Source organism: Bacillus rossius, chromosome 1, assembly GCF_032445375.1.
Source record: "Bacillus rossius redtenbacheri isolate Brsri chromosome 1, Brsri_v3, whole genome shotgun sequence".
Lineage (NCBI taxonomy): Eukaryota > Metazoa > Arthropoda > Insecta > Phasmatodea > Bacillidae > Bacillus > Bacillus rossius.
Genome location: NC_086330.1, coordinates 142,875,274 through 142,894,326, shown reverse-complemented (window position 1 = coordinate 142,894,326; position 19,053 = coordinate 142,875,274). Strand labels below are relative to the sequence as shown.

At 43.0% G+C, this 19,053-nt stretch overlaps 2 protein-coding genes across 2 annotated transcripts in view; one reads left to right on the top strand and one right to left on the bottom strand.

Moving 5' to 3' along the window:
* The first annotated feature begins 5,619 nt into the window (after window positions 1–5,619).
* LOC134546240 (uncharacterized) lies at window positions 5,620–9,844 on the top strand. Its single transcript, XM_063388922.1, has 2 exons — window positions 5,620–6,824; window positions 7,823–9,844. Exons 1-2 carry the CDS (start codon window positions 5,864–5,866, stop codon window positions 7,873–7,875), a joined length of 1,014 nt encoding a protein of 337 aa, XP_063244992.1. The 5' UTR covers window positions 5,620–5,863; the 3' UTR covers window positions 7,876–9,844.
* Window positions 9,845–14,891: 5,047 nt separating this feature from the next.
* The window catches only part of LOC134546239 (peptidyl-prolyl cis-trans isomerase FKBP14), a 113,962-nt gene continuing 109,800 nt past the window's right edge, over window positions 14,892–19,053 (bottom strand). Inside the window, exon 4 of the mRNA XM_063388921.1 lies at window positions 14,892–16,677. Within this exon, the coding sequence (XP_063244991.1) occupies window positions 16,489–16,677 (189 nt within the window). The 3' untranslated portion in view covers window positions 14,892–16,488. The remainder of the gene's footprint in view (window positions 16,678–19,053) is intronic.

The window sequence follows — 19,053 nt, the reverse complement described above, 5'->3', positions numbered from 1 at the left end:
CGCAAGTCTAAGTTCACGAGGTGGGCGCTGATGCTCCAGAACTTCGACTTCGCGGTCGAGCACGTCCCTGGACGGGACAACCAGTTCGCCGACGAGTTGTCGCGCCATCCCGACCCACACAACACGTTTCAGGATGACCAGGACTGGGAGGGGCTGTTGCCGCCAGAGGGAGCCGCACCGCCAGTCACTCCGGGGGAGGCGCCCGCGACCTTATTTCACATCCCCAGGGCCCCCGACCATCCCGCCGTCTTGCCTGTGGAGACCCTGAGCGAATTAGTGGAATTCGTGAAACAGGCCCAGCGGACAGACGACCCCACACAGGCCGAGGTGCGGTCATGTGGGGAGCAGGCTCACCCCTACCACAGGTGTGTAGACGGGGTGTTGGAGACCCGGGTACCAGGGGACATGGACGCCTGGCGCCTTCATGTGCCGCTCGGTGCCCGCGATCAGGTCATGGGCTTCCACCAAACCCACGAGCTGGCGGGACACCCGGGTGCGCACCAAACACAGTTAGACATCCGTAAGACCTTCCATTGGCCGGGGGTGACGCGGGACGTACGGGACCTGGTGCGTCGCTGCCAGCAGTGCCAGCAGAGGAAGACGAGGCGGTCTGACGGGGTGGAGCAGCAGCGTCCCCGCCGGCCCCGCGACCCGTTTCACACCCTGGCCCTGGACATAATGGGGCCCTACCCGCGGACCACCCGGGGAAGGAGGTTCTTGGTCGTCATCACAGACATTTTCACCCGGTGGGTCGAGGCCTTCCCGGTGTCCAACGTGCGCGCCGGAACCATAGCCACCCTGCTGGACCACGAGATATTCCCGCGGTATGGTTTCGCGCGCGTGCTGTTGACGGACAACAGCTGTCAGTTCAGCGGGAGGCGCTGGAGAGCTGACTGTCGCCGTTGGGGTCTCGACCACCACACCACCCCCATTTACCATCCCCAGGCCAACCCCACTGAGAGGCGGAACCAGGAGGTCAAGGCGCAGCTGCGGCTGAGGTTGGGGGACGACCACTCCAAATGGGACGTCCACCTGCCGAAGCTGTTGTATTGCCTCCGGCGCCGCACCAACGCTGTCACCGGTCATTCCCCTGCCGAGCTCCTGTACGGGAAGAACTTGGCATTGCCCGGGGAAAGCAGGGTCGCCGATGTCGTCATGGGCACTGTGGCGCGCCCCAATCATGAGGAGGGGAGGGAGCACGCCAGACAACGGCAGGCCCAATTCCTGGCGGCCCACACGCCCATGAGTAGTCACCCCCCACCCCCCATCCAGCCAGGTCAGCTGGTATATGTCAGGCAGCACCACTTGTCTTCCAGGGCACGTAACTTTTGTGCGGGGTTGGCGCCCCGATGGTCGGAGCCGCGGGAGGTCCTGTGGAGGACGGGCCCCTCATCCTATGCGGTCCGGATGCCAAGGGGGCGGCCCGCTAAAGTGCACCGGGACGACCTGCGCGTAGTCGCGCATGGGGTCAGAGTTTGCCCAACGACCCCCTCTTCAACCATCCCCCACACTCCAGGAAGCCACAGATACGCCGCGGGAAGGAGCAGCACCTGAACCCACCACCCGGGGGGACATGCACACGGGCGACACAGACGTGGGTAGCCCCGATCAGGCACATGAGTGCACCCAACCCGACCTCCGGGACACCCCGTCAGGTCCCCGGTGCCGCTGGCCACAGTTCCGCACGTCCCCGAGGAGGTGGGGAATCCGTTGGTCTGGTTTCCTGACGAGGAGAGGGAGGAGGTCTGTGAGGAGGAGGACGACGAGCCACTGTGGCCGCTGGACCTCAGCCTGGCGGACGCCACGTTCCGGGTGTCCGTGGACGAGCCCGAGGAGGGGGAGGAGCCGGACAGTAGGGATAGGCGCCCCACTCGCAGACGTCGGGCCCCGGTCAGGACGTGCTGCGCGGACGACAGCGAGCCGGTAGAGTTCGCTCCTGTCCCCGCCGTGGAGGCGAGATGCCCGACCACCCAACCGGACACGAGGGAACCTACCACACTCTGCCCAGTGGAGACCCCTACCAGCACAGTCCCCACCACACGACCACAGAGGGCCCGCCGACCCCCGGTCTACCTGGCGGATTACGAGTGGTCCAGGTCCCCGTCGAGCTACTCCACCCGGGCGCGGCCCGTAAGGGGCGATCCAGGGGTGCCAACACTCGTGGCCGGACCCCTATCATCCCCTCCGCCCACGTCATCCATTCCACCACCCTGCCACACCCCGACCACGCTGACCCCCCCACCCACTTGTCACCATATTGAGCTAGAAGAGGCGCACGTCGCTGCCCAGTCCCAGGGGGGGAAAGGACATGGGTCAGGGCGTAACCCCTTAGCATTCATTGAGTGGGAGAGGTATTCAGGGCAGAATGTTCACATCACAACACATCATTCACTCCGCCGCGTAGTGTAGGGCTCGCAGTGCGGCGAACGTCAGTGAAGTGCTCAGCGTGTGAAGCGAGGCGTTGATGCAAATAGCAGTCTCAGAGAAGGGGGGGCATTTGACGCCGACCGCCAATGCTCCTCTGTCGCATAGACCGCTATGCCTCATCAACGTCCCGCAAAAGCGTGTGCACCGAACGCGCCCGTGCGCGCAGCAAAGTGCAATTCGTGCGACGAGGCGAACGCCATACAACGAGTGCTACACCGGCGCAAGGATCCGGCCGGGTGTGGCATATCCTTCCGCCGCACTACAACAAATTGTTATAATTATGTTTTTCCACAGGATTTTATTAAACATTATTTTTTATTAATTAATAATTCATTAATTGCAAAACCATGTTTTACTGTGCGATTCGTCCCGAACCTGGCCGGTTCAGTTTCCCGCGAAATTCACACGTTTCCGCGGGAGGGCTGGCGGGGGAGGGGGGTCGCGCGCGGCGACACAGGCAGTGTCCTTCGAGAGCTCACCCAGGCCGGCAGCCTGCGCGCAACGCGGAACCTTCAACCTTTGCATTCACCGACATGTAGTATGCAATAGTGTAATTTCTTTTCAACCTTTTTCGTACAGTTCCGCGGTCGGCCTAAATTTACCATGAGGTACTTAACTTAATTCAATCAGTGCTCAAGATGAGTGTTCCACGTCATACGTAAGTACTGTGGGGAGATTATGTGGTTTTACGTCGGCGCTTCACGCCCAACCTAGCCTACCGGCTACTTAGTTTAGGCCCGCACGGGCCAGCCAGCAGGCGACACGTGCTATCAGACTTAATAACGATTCAGTCCCTGGGACACACCTAGACACCGCGTAGAGTCGCCGGAGATACGGGCCTACGTGTTGCTAGCCCAGTTTATCCAGAGCTACGTATTAGTGTAGTGTATTGTGCGTCAAGAAATCATGTGCCATATCAGAGTGTTTTTTGTAATAATCGCATCACGTATACGAGTTCGCCCCTCACGTGCATAAAAGTCGTGAGCCGCCACTGAGGAAGTGAGCTGCGCGTGTGACTAGTCGCGTCGGGCAAACCATTACGGCCAGAACGGGCAGCACCATGTATTGGGCTGTGCTGTATTAAATTCACCAACTATCTTCAGAAGCTTTGTGTTATTATTCAGGCGTCCCGAGTGGCCTCAACAGCTCGGGGGGCCCTACTGCATTGACCCCTACCTCTAGCCACAAGGCCGAACCTTCCCTGAGATTACGAACTGAACAAAAATCACGTCTAAGTAATCAGGGGTAGTGGGGACGGCGTCACCTTCTCTCCATAGAAAACGAGTTGGCAAACAGTCTAGATTACACTGATCTCATAGAAGGCTTCAGCCGGAAAAAATGTGGCAGGTTTACATTTTAATGAAGTGCAGTAAAAGCAAAAAGTCACAAGAGCTTGTATTGTGAGATGAGCTGGTGTTGTAATATTTTGCCTTCAAATGTTGTAGTTGGGTTTTTTCCCTAAAACCATTTATTTTCGTAAGTGAGGGGAAAAAATTCACCTGTAGTGTAGCGAGTAAAGGTTGGCGACAGTGAAAAGAGGAACATGGCGGACTGGGATGCTGATGTGGGTCAGCAACAGTAATGTGAATGTTTATGATGTGACGTCGTCTGGCCGACGACCACCCCAGAGCCCGACCTGCACCCGCCAGTATACGCTCCCGCTAACGGAACACACCCCTGGCCATGGCCCACCCGAGTCAGGCGAGCCGAACAGCAATTAAAGGCAAAACCGCGGAAACCTGAGTAGACAAGAGAAGAACCGTACCCATTCCTCCTGAAACATTAAATTACGATTTTAGCGACAATAAAATCTCTTCCAGACACACCCGTTTGGAGTCTAGCGTAATGAGGTCACGCCTGGCGCGAGAGAGGCCGAGCCTCCCTCGGACGCCATGCCAGTTCGGCAGTTCAGCGCAGCTCACGGACCGGGGTGGACCTACGTCCCACGGAGAGGCAACATCCTTTGTCTACATTGAAAGTAACGTCCGGTAAATATAGTCACTAATTAACAAAACCCCCTTTATTACTTAACCTCTCCGTGAGTACCCGGTCCCTTTTTTCGGTCCAGGACCTAATCCGGCCGCATCAACTTAAGGACACCCCGCACCACACTTGGTCAACGGGGCTGCTCTTCAGCATACGGCACGGGCCGTCTCCCGCAACGTACAGAACTTTATTTAAGGTCACGCGCACGGCGCTGACCACAAACCCGCAAGGGAACTTGGACAAACTTAATTGCGGTGCGTGTTTCACCACAGTGGGCACAACACCCGCGCCGAGACATTTGCATACGGGATTGGCCGTCTCCAATCGCCCGCCCCCTTAATCCAGTGTATTTTTGTATCCCGTGTTTTGTATTGCTAACTTACGTTACCCGAGTAACGAGTGCCACGTAACTTGTGCGCACCCCCTTAATTCAGTGTATTTTTGTATCCCGTATTTTGTATTGCTAACTTACGTTACCCGAGTAACGAGTGCCACGTAACCTGTACGCGCCCCCTTAATTCAGCGTATTTTGTGTCCCGCCTTTGTGTTACGAAATTACGTTACCTGCGTACCCAGTGAGACGTCTGAGACATAACAGCATCCGAGGCCACGTAACGCGGAACACAAACAATACGGCGCCACGGAATAACAAGTAACAACCCCCCGGGGACCTCTGTAGAGTGTTGTATTGTGTACGACTCGCTCCTCTGAATAAAAGGTACGACACCACCACCTCAACTCCACGTCTCTTATTTAAAATCATCTCACGCAACACCGCCGCCGGCCCTAGTGGGCCACGCAGGGGCACATACATCCACGACCCCAAATTCACGACTAGAAACGAGCTAGTCTGGCGCCCACCCGGACAACACAGATCAAGAACCGCCTTTTCCCACTAGGAGCCACACCGGGACTCGAGCCCGAGACCCCGGACGACGGCAGATGTTAGTAGTGATGTATTTAGTAGTAATACAGTGAAGAAATAAATAAACATTACATGGCGCAGTCGGTAAAATGGTAGGATGTGAATTGGTAACAGCAACATGACTGTGGATCACTAGTTGACAATCTCGGCGCGGCGTGTCACGGTGTAAAGATGGCGAGTTCGTTTAACGTACCAGCAAAATTGAATTTAGAAGGGAACATCAGTGAAAACTGGAAGAAATTTAGACAGGCCTTTGAAATATATTTGGAAGCCTCCGATTTGAAGACGAAAAGCGAACAGAGGAAGATAGCAATTTTTCTAAATATAGTTGGTGACGATGCACTAGACGTGTACAATACTTTCACCTTCACCGATGAAGAAAAAGAAAGAACCTTGGAAATAGTGCTGGCTAGGTTTCAAACGTACTGCAATCCAAAAAAGAACTTACTCCATGCATGTTTTTTATTCTACTCACGGACACAGAAAGACGGGGAAAGATTTGATAACTTCCTCACGGACCTCAAGATGCTATCACGGGACTGCGAGTTCAAACATCCTGACGAGCTACTGAGAGAGAGAATTGTTTTCGGAACAAATGATAAAGTTACTCAAGAAAAAATCATAAAATCTGGAAGTGTTGAATTGGAGGAAACAATACAACAGTTCCGAACAGCTGAAATAACCTCTACTCAGGCGAAGGAAGTGATGCAACCAACACGGGACTCGACTTATGCAAGTGTGGATGAAACGAAGTTTCACAAAACTGTGGCCCCACCTTTCTCAAAACAGCCTAGTAGGCCCACACAAAGTACACATGGTGAGGTACTGTGTAAGTGGTGTGGCTACCATCATATTAAAGATCCCGTGAACTGTCCGGCGAGAGGAAAAACATGCTCTTTATGCGGCCGCAGGAATCATTTTGCGAAGGTGTGTAAGTCTCGTGGAGAACTCCACATAGGAAAATCTCAGAACTCAAAATTAAATGAGGTTAAAGAAGTGTACACTGGTAGGCATAACAACACACAAGCTAATCAACAATGGGAGGATTATTACTGTAGCTTGGTTTTTGCACTCAAAGAAACCGACCATATTGCAACAATTTGCTGGAAAGAAACAGGGTGTTTGGAAAATGTAATTGATGTAACTTTCAAGCTGGACTATGGTGCGTGTGTGAACATACTGCCTCTGGAAACATTTTCTCTTTTGAAACAACGTGCCCCTAAAACTGTGATACTTAAGAAAGAAACTAGATCATTGGCTGCATATAATAACTCAGAAATCAAGGTAGTGGGATGCACTGATATCAACTTGACTATAAATGGGGTTTGCTTGCGAGAAACATTCATAGTAGTTGATGAAAAATCTGTACCTATACTAGGTCTTCAAACATGTGAGAAGATGGGACTGCTACATCGAAATGTAATCAGTGAAGTTGGAGACCAGTCAAAGGACAACATAGTCACCCAGTATGCAGACGTCTTCTCAGGTATTGGTAAATTTAAAAATGACTATTCACTTAAGTTGAAAGACAGCTGTGTTCCCTCATCCAGTCCACCAACAAGAGTACCTTTGGTAATAAAAGACAGACTTAAAACAGAACTAGATAGGCTGTGTGAACTAGACATCATAGGAAAATGTACATCACCCACAGAATGGGTCAACAGACTAGTGGTCGTAGAAAAGCCAAATGGCACCCTTAGACTTTGTCTCGATCCACAAGACTTGAATGATGCCCTGATTAAAGAGTATTTTGAAATACCTGCAGTTAGAGATGTGACAGCCAAATTAAAGGATGCTAGGTATTTTAGTGTTCTTGACCTCAAAGATTCCTTTTGGCATATACAGTTGGACCAGCAAAGCTCAACATATTGTGCATTTTCAACCCCATTTGGTTGTTATTTTTTCAAGAGATTGCCATTCGGCATAAATATCTCGGCAGAAGTGTTTCAAAAATATAACACACAAACTTTTGGAGACATTGACGGTGTAATAATATATGTGGATGACCTACTTATCTATGCCCCAGATGAACAAACACATGACAGAATACTGACACAGGTATTAGACAGGGCACGAAAATGTAATGTCAAGTTTAATGTACAGAAATTTCAGCACAAGGTACAAACTGTAAAATATGTAGGTCATACATTTATTGGTGGCTGTGTTAGTCCTGACAAAGATAAGGTTAAAGCACTAGTAAACTATGATATTCCAAAAAATAGGCAAGATCTTCAACGTTTTCTTGGTCTAGTCAATTACCTGAGAGATTTCATCCCAAACCTTACAGAAATCACGTCTCCATTGCGAAGTCTGCTTAGAAAAGACACTGAGTTTGAGTGGAACAAACTTGTTCATGGTAAAAGTATTGAGACATTAAAAACTGTTCTTGCATCAGAACCTGTATTACAAACTTTTGATAAGAGCAAACCCATAGTAATTCAAACAGACAGTAGTAAAGTGGGCATCAGGTGTGTTTTGTTGCAGGAACACAAGCCGGTATGTTATGCATCGAAGACACTCTCCCAGACAGAAGTTAACTATGGACAGATTGACAAAGAGTTTCTAGCAGTCCTCTTTGCATGTCGACACTTTCACCAGTACATCTATGGTCATGATATAACCATCCAAACAGATCACCAACCATTGATCTCCCTAATGAAGAAAGAAATTTGCCGGATTCCATCAAAGCGCCTTCAAAGTATCAAACTTAAACTTAGCATATACAGGATCAATCTTGTGTATGTACCAGGATCAAAAATGCTCATAGCAGATGCCCTAAGTAGAGCATGTTCAAAAGCTCCAGAGCGTGATGTAGATGTCTCTCTGAATGAAGTTGTACACTCCATCAATATGTCAGATGAAAAGAAACTTTTGTTCCAACAACACAGTAAAAATGATGTTTTACTCACACAGTTAAGTACCTTGTTCCAGGAGGGCTGGCCGACGTCGAAAACAAAAGTTCCTGACATTGCAAAATTTTACTTCAAGTTCCGACACGACATCGTTGTTGAAGATGGTTTAGTGTTCCTAGGTGAGCGCATCATAGTTCCCACTGCACTGCAACAAACAGTGCTTAGGGATCTCCACCAATCCCATTTTGGCATGTCCAAGACTAAAGCTAGGGCAAAGACTTTGTTTTACTGGGCAAGAATGGACACAGACATTGAGGAGTTTGTAGCAAGGTGTAGCCTATGTGAGAAATACAGTGCAAAAAATACTAACGAGCCAATGATCACACAAGACCCTCAAAGGTATCCATTCCTGAAGGTGGCATGTGACATTCTTGAATTTAAAACACATTCATACCTTGTGCTCTGCGACTACTACTCAAAATGGATAGAACTGGTTCCCCTAACATCCAAAGATTCACCTACTATAGTACAAACTCTGAAAGTCATTTTCTCAACACATGGAATACCTAATACCTTGATTGCTGACAACATGCCATTCAGCTCTCGACATATGAACCAGTTCAGCTCTGACTACGGCTTCAAAATCCAAACATCAAGTCCATACTACCCTCGGAGCAATGGCCTAGCTGAACGAGCAGTAGGAATTTGTAAACAAATGCTAAAAAAAAGTACAGAAGAAAACCAGGACATATACATGATGCTCCTAGAATATCGCAATACACCAGTGTTGGGTTCACAGTTCAGCCCCGCACAACTTCTGTACAGTAGGCGAACAAGAACAACACTACCGATCCATAACAACTTGTTAAAACCTCACATTGTAACAAACTTCCACAACACACAGTTAAAGTATGACTACAGAAATAAGAAACATTATGACAAAAACACCAAGTCCAGATATCTTGAGTTCAAAAAAGGGGAGCACATAGTATACCATGACCAGGGTACTTGGAAACCAGTCACAGTGATACAGGTGTGTGAAGCTCCAAGGTCTATCCTCATTGAAGATGAATTTGGGAGAGTCAAAAGAAGAAACACATTTCACCTCAGAAAATCCAAAGTCCAACAGGAACGCTCAAAATCACACCAGTCTGTTCAACACACACACCATGTACAACCTTACTGGATGGGAGAAAGAGTAACAGTGGAACACGCAACTTCTGGGGGAACAGAAAGAAAGGGTCAGGAAGGGGGTTTTAGAGGTTTTGCACCTGATGAAGTTATCCCAGTTGAAAGACAAAGAGAAGAACCAGTGCACTCACGACCACATCGAACTGTCAGAACCCCCAATTACCTTAGTAGTTACGTGTTAAAGTAAAGTTAACATAATAAATGAAACAGTACTGAAATTATAAAGAATAGGAAGATGTAGTGTAGCGAGTAAAGGTTGGCGACAGTGAAAAGAGGAACATGGCGGACTGGGATGCTGATGTGGGTCAGCAACAGTAATGTGAATGTTTATGATGTTAGTAGTGATGTATTTAGTAGTAATACAGTGAAGAAATAAACAAACATTACATCACCCATGTGATTTTTGTACCAAATTAATTTTATGACTAATTTACATAATTATATAGCCTAAACAGCTACATAAATTAACCCTCATTTACATGTGGCATATATTTGAGTATTTGTACAAAAACAATTCAAATTTATTTTCGTATTTTTATTTTTCTTCTTTGTATAATTTTTTATGTGAAAAAATATCGTATGTAAAAATGAAAAAAAAGAAATATTGTTTTTTGTTTTTGCTTTTGATTTTTTATATTTTTTATGATTTCACTATTAAAAATATTCACAGCTTTTATAGACTTATAAAATGACCAGATTTTACCAGAATTAAATTGTATGCATTAATAAAACTAACCCAATTACAATTAACCACGAAGAAAATTTTATTACCATCGTCGAAATTTAGGTTCCACGTAGGCTCAAAAGTTTAATTTTCTAATTTTCCGGGAGAGTGACCACAAATTCACCTTTCCCCAGTGGTATTCCATACTCCAGTCTGATAAGACCCCCCCCCCCCCCCCCCCCCCGAGAGATACAAGGGCCCCGCTGAAATAAATTGTCCAGGGCCCCGCAGAGTCTAGGTCCGCCACTGTACAGATTACACATCCTCCGTGCCGTCATCACCAGCGGAAAAAGGTATCGGTGTCTGATACATTATTTATCACGCCCGGTAATTCTCTACCTCTGTTACTCTCATGCCCGCCTGATACAACCAGTATCAAACAGTTCAACATTCACTGCAGATCGTCCTGGCCGTGTATTACCATGTACATTGTTGCGGGCTGTCATGCTTTGTAGTTAGTATCTTTATAGTGAAATAAGGAATGGATAAGTGCAAGAAAAAGACTTAATTTGTGTGGAATTTTTTCACGGAAAATAATGAGTTTGCTAAGTGTAATTTGTGTAAACAAAAACTGAGTTATAATGCAATACTATTTGTTAAATAGTGACTGAACTTGCAAAGTGTTTGTTTTTTTATCGATATTGGCACTGTTATCTGCCTGATGTACCTAACTCAAATGTCTATTGATATAGTATGCTCACTAATGTACTTATCTGTTTTTTTATTTTTAATTTTTGATAAAATCGTAATCTTTTAATGTATGAAAACACTAGTTACTAATTGTTTTCGAAAAAATAAAGTCCATATGTTGATTACATCTGTTATTAGTGTCAACTGAGAATTTATTTGCATTTTCATAGCTGTTAGGTGCACAAATATAAATATTATATATTGTATTAATGTACTTTTTAATATTAAAATTTCATTAGTTTTATTATTGAACGAGACGGTGTACGCACTGCGAACTGAGCATACTTTGATGTGGGACAATAAACAAAACGACTCGTAACAATTTCGCTCTGCGCCTCTCCTTCAACGCCTTCCCCTGCGCTTCCTCCCCTACATTCTTTCCCTTTATCCCTTGCGATCGGGTTCTGCGCACGCGCACATTGGCCGTGGTGTTGTTCCAGGCGAATTCAAAAACTGATACTAAAGTACTTGATATTTTTCAAGTGTACTCGTTTGCAATACCTGATACAGGCGTGTATCAGTTACAAAATATTAGGTTGATACTTTTCGACCCACCTCTAACTCCAACTCGTTTCTGGAGATATCTCACGAATATTTATTACAACAGCATAATATTCTAGTTCAAAACTGTCTGAGAATCCATTAAGTTCTGACAATGAGACTCATACACTTACAAGAGGTTCTTTGGGAACAGGAATGTTATTCATTAATTTAAAGGCACCTATAATCTGCCAGGTTGTCAGCACAATTCACATCCTCTTACCAAAATTCCTGTAGCATAGACTTCGCCATTAACAATGGTGACAGCCAACCAGTGGCGTAGCCAGGGGGGGGGTTTAGGGGTTCAAACCCCCCCCCCCCCCCGTAGCACCAAATCTTTAATTAATTTCTTATTCATCACACAAACAAATTTCATATTAAAATTAATAAAATTTTTACTATTACAATATTTAAATTTAAGTACCAAAAACTGCTAAAATAGCACTATTTTACACCTTAAAATCCAAATTTTCCCGGGGGAGGACCCCCGGACCACCCACTTTAATACGGGGGGGGGGGGGGGGGGGCATGCTTTTCACCCCCCATACATAAATCCTGGCTACGCCACTGCAGCCAACCAATCAAATCCTCTTGCCATATCGGACAAAAGTTCCCTTTTAGTGCAACGGTTGTTCATGAAGTGAATACTGAATGAAAATATGTCAAACCTAGCATTCCAGTGAAACTGAGTACCTTCAAATTCGATTGCCCATCAGCATCGTGCAATAGCTTGGTGGAGTTAATATGGTGGCAATTTGTCAATAAAATCTGGACTGTTGCTGGCAAACTTACAGAAGCTGAAGCACACAACTTTAGAAGGTCAACCAGTTCTTGTTGCAGAGTCTCTGCGCCCATCAGCACATCATCCACATATGTGTCGGCAACAAGAACATCTGCAGCATGAAAGAACCTTCTTGGTTTTCTCCATAGGCGTGCGCAGGACTTCATTATTGGTGGTGCCCGATTACACAACAGCCCTGTCATTCACGGACCCCGAACCTAAAGCAAGGTGTCCGGGGGCCCTCCCCCGGAAAAATTTGGATTTGAAAGCGCAAAATGGTGCTATTTAAAGTGTTTCCGAACAAAAACATTAAATACACAGATGTAAAAATTTTAACATTTTTTATGACAAATTATGGCTTTGAACGTTAAAATCACCAGGAAAACTACTAAACTATTTACAGTTTTAAGCTTTGTTGAGCCATAAAGTAAATTGCACAAATTGTTTGCACGGAATTCATGCTGGTGGCTTTGAAAAACCTTACTTATATGTTTTCTGAAGACGCCAAATATATGTTAGAAAAAAAACATTCTTAAATGTTAAGTTTTAAAATCAACAAATGAAGGGAGTTTTTGTAACATACCTAAAATACGTAAAATATTAAAATAATAAAAATACACAAATAAGAGTGGGCAAAAGTTTTAACTTTTGGAATACAACAAAAATGTTTAGTCGGTGACTGCAGTCATCGAGTAAGCCTATCCTTTGAACTAACTAAACTCTCTCTCTTTTTTTTAAATAAACCCTGGCGGACGGCGGCTATTATTCCTTGCGCCTGCCGAGTGGAGTGAACAGTGGACACCGAGCGCGCATTCTATGTAATTCGAGGAGAACTATGAGAAGTATTTACATTTCAGAAGTTTCGTAGCCACGGCCCGCGTGTACAACACAAGTAATTACAACTGGCTTGTTTCCGTGTGTATAGTTGGTTCGATTGATAATTGATATACTGATAGTGTTATGAGCACATATCTGTAACTCGACACGATTGGAAAACATATTTTTTTTAGAAATAATACGGATTTTTGTAAGTATGTATTATTTCTGCTTGTAAAAAACAAAATAACGTTAACCCTAATGGTGGTGCCAAGGCACCTGTGGCACCTACCGTGCGCACGCCTATGGTTTTCTCCTTTCATCTCTGTAAATTGGTGAAGTGTTCGATTGGTAAGGAGATGTACTGCGAAGACACCATAAGTCAGTCTCCAGCCGATATTCCTGGATAGGGTCACTTAATATAAGTAGAAATGCCAGAATTATGTAATAGTCCTGTTGCTGTGGGTCTAGCAAAAGTGATCAGTACATTTGCTGGACATCAGCGGTAAAGGCAATTATTTGGAGTCGCCAAGGAATAATAATGTTACTCATAAGAACTTGTCATCAACTGTCTCATCAGAGGTGGTGACTGGATGTGGATTTAAGGTGTAGATGTGGCTGAGTGCTAGTCCACAGGTAGAGCTCAGTTTCTTCCTTGGGACACAGTGGCAGATTTACAAATTTTCAAGGTATAGGCTGTAAAGTTTTTGCTGCCCTTGCCTCTACAATTTTCATGTCCTAGATTAAGATTACAATCCAACAATATAGTTTAAATTGTACGTAAAATAATTTTTGGATATATTTTTGAGCTAATCAAAGCTTAATCATGTACGATTAATAAGGCAGGGTAATGCATGCTACTTACACAATACTGTACATTTGGTAAACGTGAATAAATAATCTTTATTGCGCTTGCAAACAGTTAAAAATAATCAACTCAGTCAAGTTATAAAAGTTCATTACAATACGTTTTTGCGCAATTTTTTGTCAAAATCATTGATATCATTGTAAGTAATCTTGTTCATTATATACAAACCATCCAGTTCGCAGACTCCAACCAGTAGTAGGACTGGCATGTATGGGTTGATAGTGGGAAGAGAGAAATACATTTTCTATAGTTTCGCTCTTTTCACTCATTCAAAGTGTGGGCAGAGGGCATAGAGGCCAATTACTGTTTGGGGGGGAGGGGGCGAATTAGCTGTTTTACTCTAGAATATTTAAGTTTGCTACACGGATTCACGGAACGTACAATGGCAAGGGAGAGGGGAAAGTCATCGGAAAAAATTGTTGCAGACTTCTATCTGTAAACCATCAGAAAAAAGAAAACCGTCATGCCGAAATCTTTTTGATTTTTATGAGGTAAAAAAAAAAAAATTCGGTCCCCAAATTTGCCGCCCCAAAAATCTGCCGCCCTAGGCTCTAGCCTACTCAGCCTGCTGGTAAATCCACCACTGTCGGGACATGATGTTGCCACATCGCAAAAGAGACAGTAGGGGTGTACAGACAAGGGACCCTGGAGTGATAGCTCCAGAGTGATATTGAGTATGATAGGTATTAAATAAGGAATCACAGATAAGTGCTTATTATACACATTACACATAAGAGCTTGCAGGCATGACCACACTCAACTAAGTGACACGGCTTATTATGAATAGGTACATATTTTGGTATCTAAGGGATGGTTTGCACGACCGAGTTGCAAGTGGTGTGGCAAATTTTTAAAGTTTTTGCCCTATACTAAATGAAGTACCCTTCTTCAGGGAAACACATCATAGGAAGTTACCTTAAAAGCCTGTATGGCTGAACATTAAACTTGATGGCCATGTGGGCACAGAAAGCTTCATGTGTTACATGTCTGTAACCTACATTAATTTAAAAAACTGGTGGCATGACTTGTATGTGAAGGTTAGTCATGAAGGGCTAGGCCATGGAGCCGGTGATGAAGAGCCAAGCCAAACATAAAATATATATTTTATTCAACCATCAGTCAAACTTTAACATTTAAGTACGGTACATCAAAAAGAATCAATGATTACTGACACCCACATTAACAGTTATGTTCCTATTTATATATGTACAAGAAGTTTTAATGAGATTGGAATGTTTAAGATCATGCATTGAAGTTTGCTGCATAAAATATCCTGAATTAATTACTGTATAGCGGTAATTTTTATGTTTGTCTACAAGATTAGTCAATTGTGTTATTCACACTGTAATTTTTTGTAATAAAAAAACATGTTTTTTATTTCAGCTACAAAACAGCACTCATCAGACAAAATTCTTAAAAGTTTCCCAGTTGAAACACAGCTGATAAATTTACAGCTTGAGTTTTACCATAATAATATAAGTACTCACAGTGTGTATTACGTCACATTTACCATTCATTTAATCAGATAAAGCATAAGAAGCCCTAATGCTACCTACACTATTTTAAATATGACTACCTGAACATTAATATGATTGTAACAACATTCATAAAAATCTACCAAAAATAGGCCCAAATAATATAAATATATCTTTTTATAATGCTGATTATACTTCGAACTCAATGCAGATTTTCATTCCATTTAAATTAGATCATCTTCACATATTATCACCCTAAAATGAAAACCATGCTTTATGTAGGCTACTGTATTTCCTAACACTGGATAAACATTTAGGTTACTCTCAAAGATGATATCTAAACCAAACTTCCATCATCACACTTATTCATATAATAAAGGAATGGTAATATGCTAAAATAATCATATATTGTCAAAGTGAGATAAGGTTAATACTGAACAGGTGGGCACCAATTTTTCTCATGAAAAATTATTTTTAAATTGAATCCCTTTATGTATAGGACTTATAATTACAAAAAAAAAATTAAATAATTTTTCAGTAAATGGACTTGTGCCTACATGCAATATATTTGCTTCAAACAGTGGACAAAAGCAAGTTTTATATATAAAAAAAATTAAACTATAGGCCTGCATTGTTCTGAAAATTTAAAGTTCAAAATCTACATTGTAAAGAACAGAAAAAAGTATAACTTGCTCATAGATAATGACCAGCACGAGGAAGACTGAGGAATTTGTAAATGAAAGTGCTTTGCAAACTTAATGAGTTGAATTTTAAAAAAAACTGAGGAAAACTACACACATATGTAATGCTAATTATTTTTAAAAAAATATTCATAAAATTTATTTACCATGCAACTTGCGATACCCAGTACAAAATTTAGCAAAATCTATAACAATGAACCATACACACAGCACATAAACACACCAGTTATAATAAAGTTAAAAAAAAGTCTCTCTTGATGTATCATTATGACTCACCATATGTTGATACTGGCAAGAAAATAAAATTCAAACCAGTATAAAGTTCATATTACAGTACCTGTGACTATCATTTTTTCAACCCAAAAAATTTGGTTCCTATTTTGAAAATTTTTTTAACACTTTCACTGTCATATTTGAACAAATTAACAACTTTATTTACAGAACACCAAATATGCTTAAGATATGTTCACGTTCGTGTTTGGTGTACAAAATAGAAACATCACAAGTGTGCCTCAAAGCTCATCATGTTTAGGGCCTGAGAACTCTTCATGGGAGATGAAGCCGTTCTTGTCCTTGTCTTCATGCTGGAATATTTCTTCCACGAGCTTGTCGTGGTCCTCAATCATTCGGCTGATCTCGTCGTTCTCGCCGGGCGACTCTGTCTCCGCTGCGACCATCTGCTTCTTCAGGTACTCGCTCACCTGAAATCAAGTTCCTCCAGCTGTGAGTCAATGCAAGCAGTCAGTCAGAAACACAGATGCAACAAGTTGCACCCCTCTTGTGACTAAACTAGCCGGTAAAACAATTTTATTGAAAAATCGACACTGGGTGATAACACTACATGTTAGCTATGTAATAAATAGAGTTTTTATAATATTATCAAACAATCAAAATAAATTAACTTACAATAAATTTGGAAATAATTAAAATGTGTTTTTATTAATAGAATTGCGTACTTATATTAGGAAATGTACAATAACATATGTAGGCCTATATGTATATGTGTGTGTGTGTGTATATATATATACATACACACATGAATGTTTCATTGTTTGTCCTTTATGCATTCTTAAACCATTAATTTGCCTACGATGAAACTGCATACTTGATCTGATCTTTGAAACACGAGGAAGGTTACTGTCTATGTGATAGGTGGCATGCCAGTTGTATCTCTGGAGGTTCTAGTCTATGGAGTGGGTATCTATTCTTAAGTTGAAGTCAACTGGTTAGCAATGGATAACAAAACAAATCATAGCTGTAAAAAAGCTAATCTCTATATATAAAAATTCATGTCTGTTTGTCTCATATGCATTCCTATACCATTCACAAAATTACAATGAAACTTTAGTGAGTTGTTATGTACATGCCTGCGAAGGTTTCTGAGTCAGTAGAACCATTTTACAAAAAGTAGCACGCAAATTGTTTCAACAAATGTGTGTATTTCATACAGATTAGCAGCAGTTTGTGTGTTTTCATAGTATGAGTGTGCACACATGACAGAATTGAATTGAATTGAAATGAATATAAAAGAGAGGGAGATAGAGTGATATAGAGATAGAGAGATACAGAGAGACAGAGTGAGAAAGAGTGAAATAGAGATGGAGATTAGTGAGGTATAGGTAATGAGATTGAGATATATAGGTATACAGATGAGAGAGAGATAGAGAGATATTGCGAGATATGGGAGATATAGAGGGACAGATTTATATAGAGATGGAGATAGAGTAAGAGATTAGATATATAGAGAGATGCTTTGTATTCAAACAAAAAAAAATTGAATGAAGCATTGCAATGAATGCTGGGCATTAGCTAGTTACAAAATAAAAACTATATAATTAATTAGCAAGAAAATGCTTGTAACTGTTTCATTTAGATCATTATATAAAATTCAAGTAACTTTTGCAATCATATCTCAAATCAAATATTATGGGACTCTACAAAAATTCAAAATTTGAACTTAAATGTAAACCCAATATTTTATTAAAAACCTTTTTTTTCTAGTGCTCTAGTAATTTCGAAAGTAAGAGCAAAGTTATGGATGAAAGCAGAGTATGAGAAATGAAATTATTTTTTTCTAGCATGTTCTAACATATTTTTTTAGTAAAGTTAGGGTCAAGGTAGGATGGGACCAAAGTGTGTCTCATAATAATGGCTCATTTAACTGGACAGAAAGGAAAACAGGGGCATAGCCAGAGGGGGGGGGGGGGGGGGGTTTTAGGGGTTCTAACCCCCCCCCCCCCCATACCTTAGCGACAATTATTTTTTCTTAACTGAAAGCAGGTTAGCTAGGTTAGTTAGGTTAGCTGGGTGTCTTAATGCTATCACCGGCCACTGCACTGGAGGGAAAGAGTAAGCGAGCCCTACCGATTCTCCTTCCCTTCCCCTACACCTGTCGCGAGCAGAAGCTATAAGGTTGTGACGCTGTGACGGGTCCCAAGCTTTCAAATATCTTACACCTACTGTATTTAACCAGCGCGGTAATTATAACCAGTGGCCAATTTCATAAAACTACAAGTCTACAAGTTACTAGTTACAAGTTACAAGGGAATTTCTTACAAGTGTGAATCTGAAGTGTTTCACAAAGAAAGTTGCTTGACTTGTAGAAGTTGGTGCACTTGTAACACATACCTACAAGTTTACGAGTCAGCTGTTTATTGTTCGTGTTTTGATTATGTAACGAATTTGTAGGTTATAGTTGCGAAGTGTATGCTGATAAAAATGATTTCATTGACAGCATTTACAAATGTTTTGATACATCTGTGTACTGTTGCTTTGGAAATACCATGCATATCTCCAACTGCATGGTACTGTCCGCCATTTCCCAACAAATGTAGAGAGACAAATATTTGTTCCCTTGCAGATAACGATTTATTTCTTCGTGTAGGGTGATACAATATATGACCTATATCTTGTACTAGCTCCTCCAGTTTAACAGCACTCATGCGGAACATTTCGTTATACTCAAATACCGTGCCAAGTCCCATGTTCAACCTCTCTCTAAAATTAAGTGGTCGCCTCATACAGTGGCGTAGCCAGGATTTGTGAATGGGGGGTGTTAAGAAGCATGCCCCCCCCCC

Bases quoted from the DNA above. Each gene is read 5' to 3' on its own strand.
- LOC134546240 (XM_063388922.1), top strand. From the start codon at position 5,864: ATGCTATCACGGGACTGCGAGTTCAAACATCCTGACGAGCTACTGAGA. The intron at 6,825-7,822 runs GTATTGGTAAAT...GTTTTGTTGCAG, and splicing joins GTATGCAGACGTCTTCTCAG to GAACACAAGCCGGTATGTTA.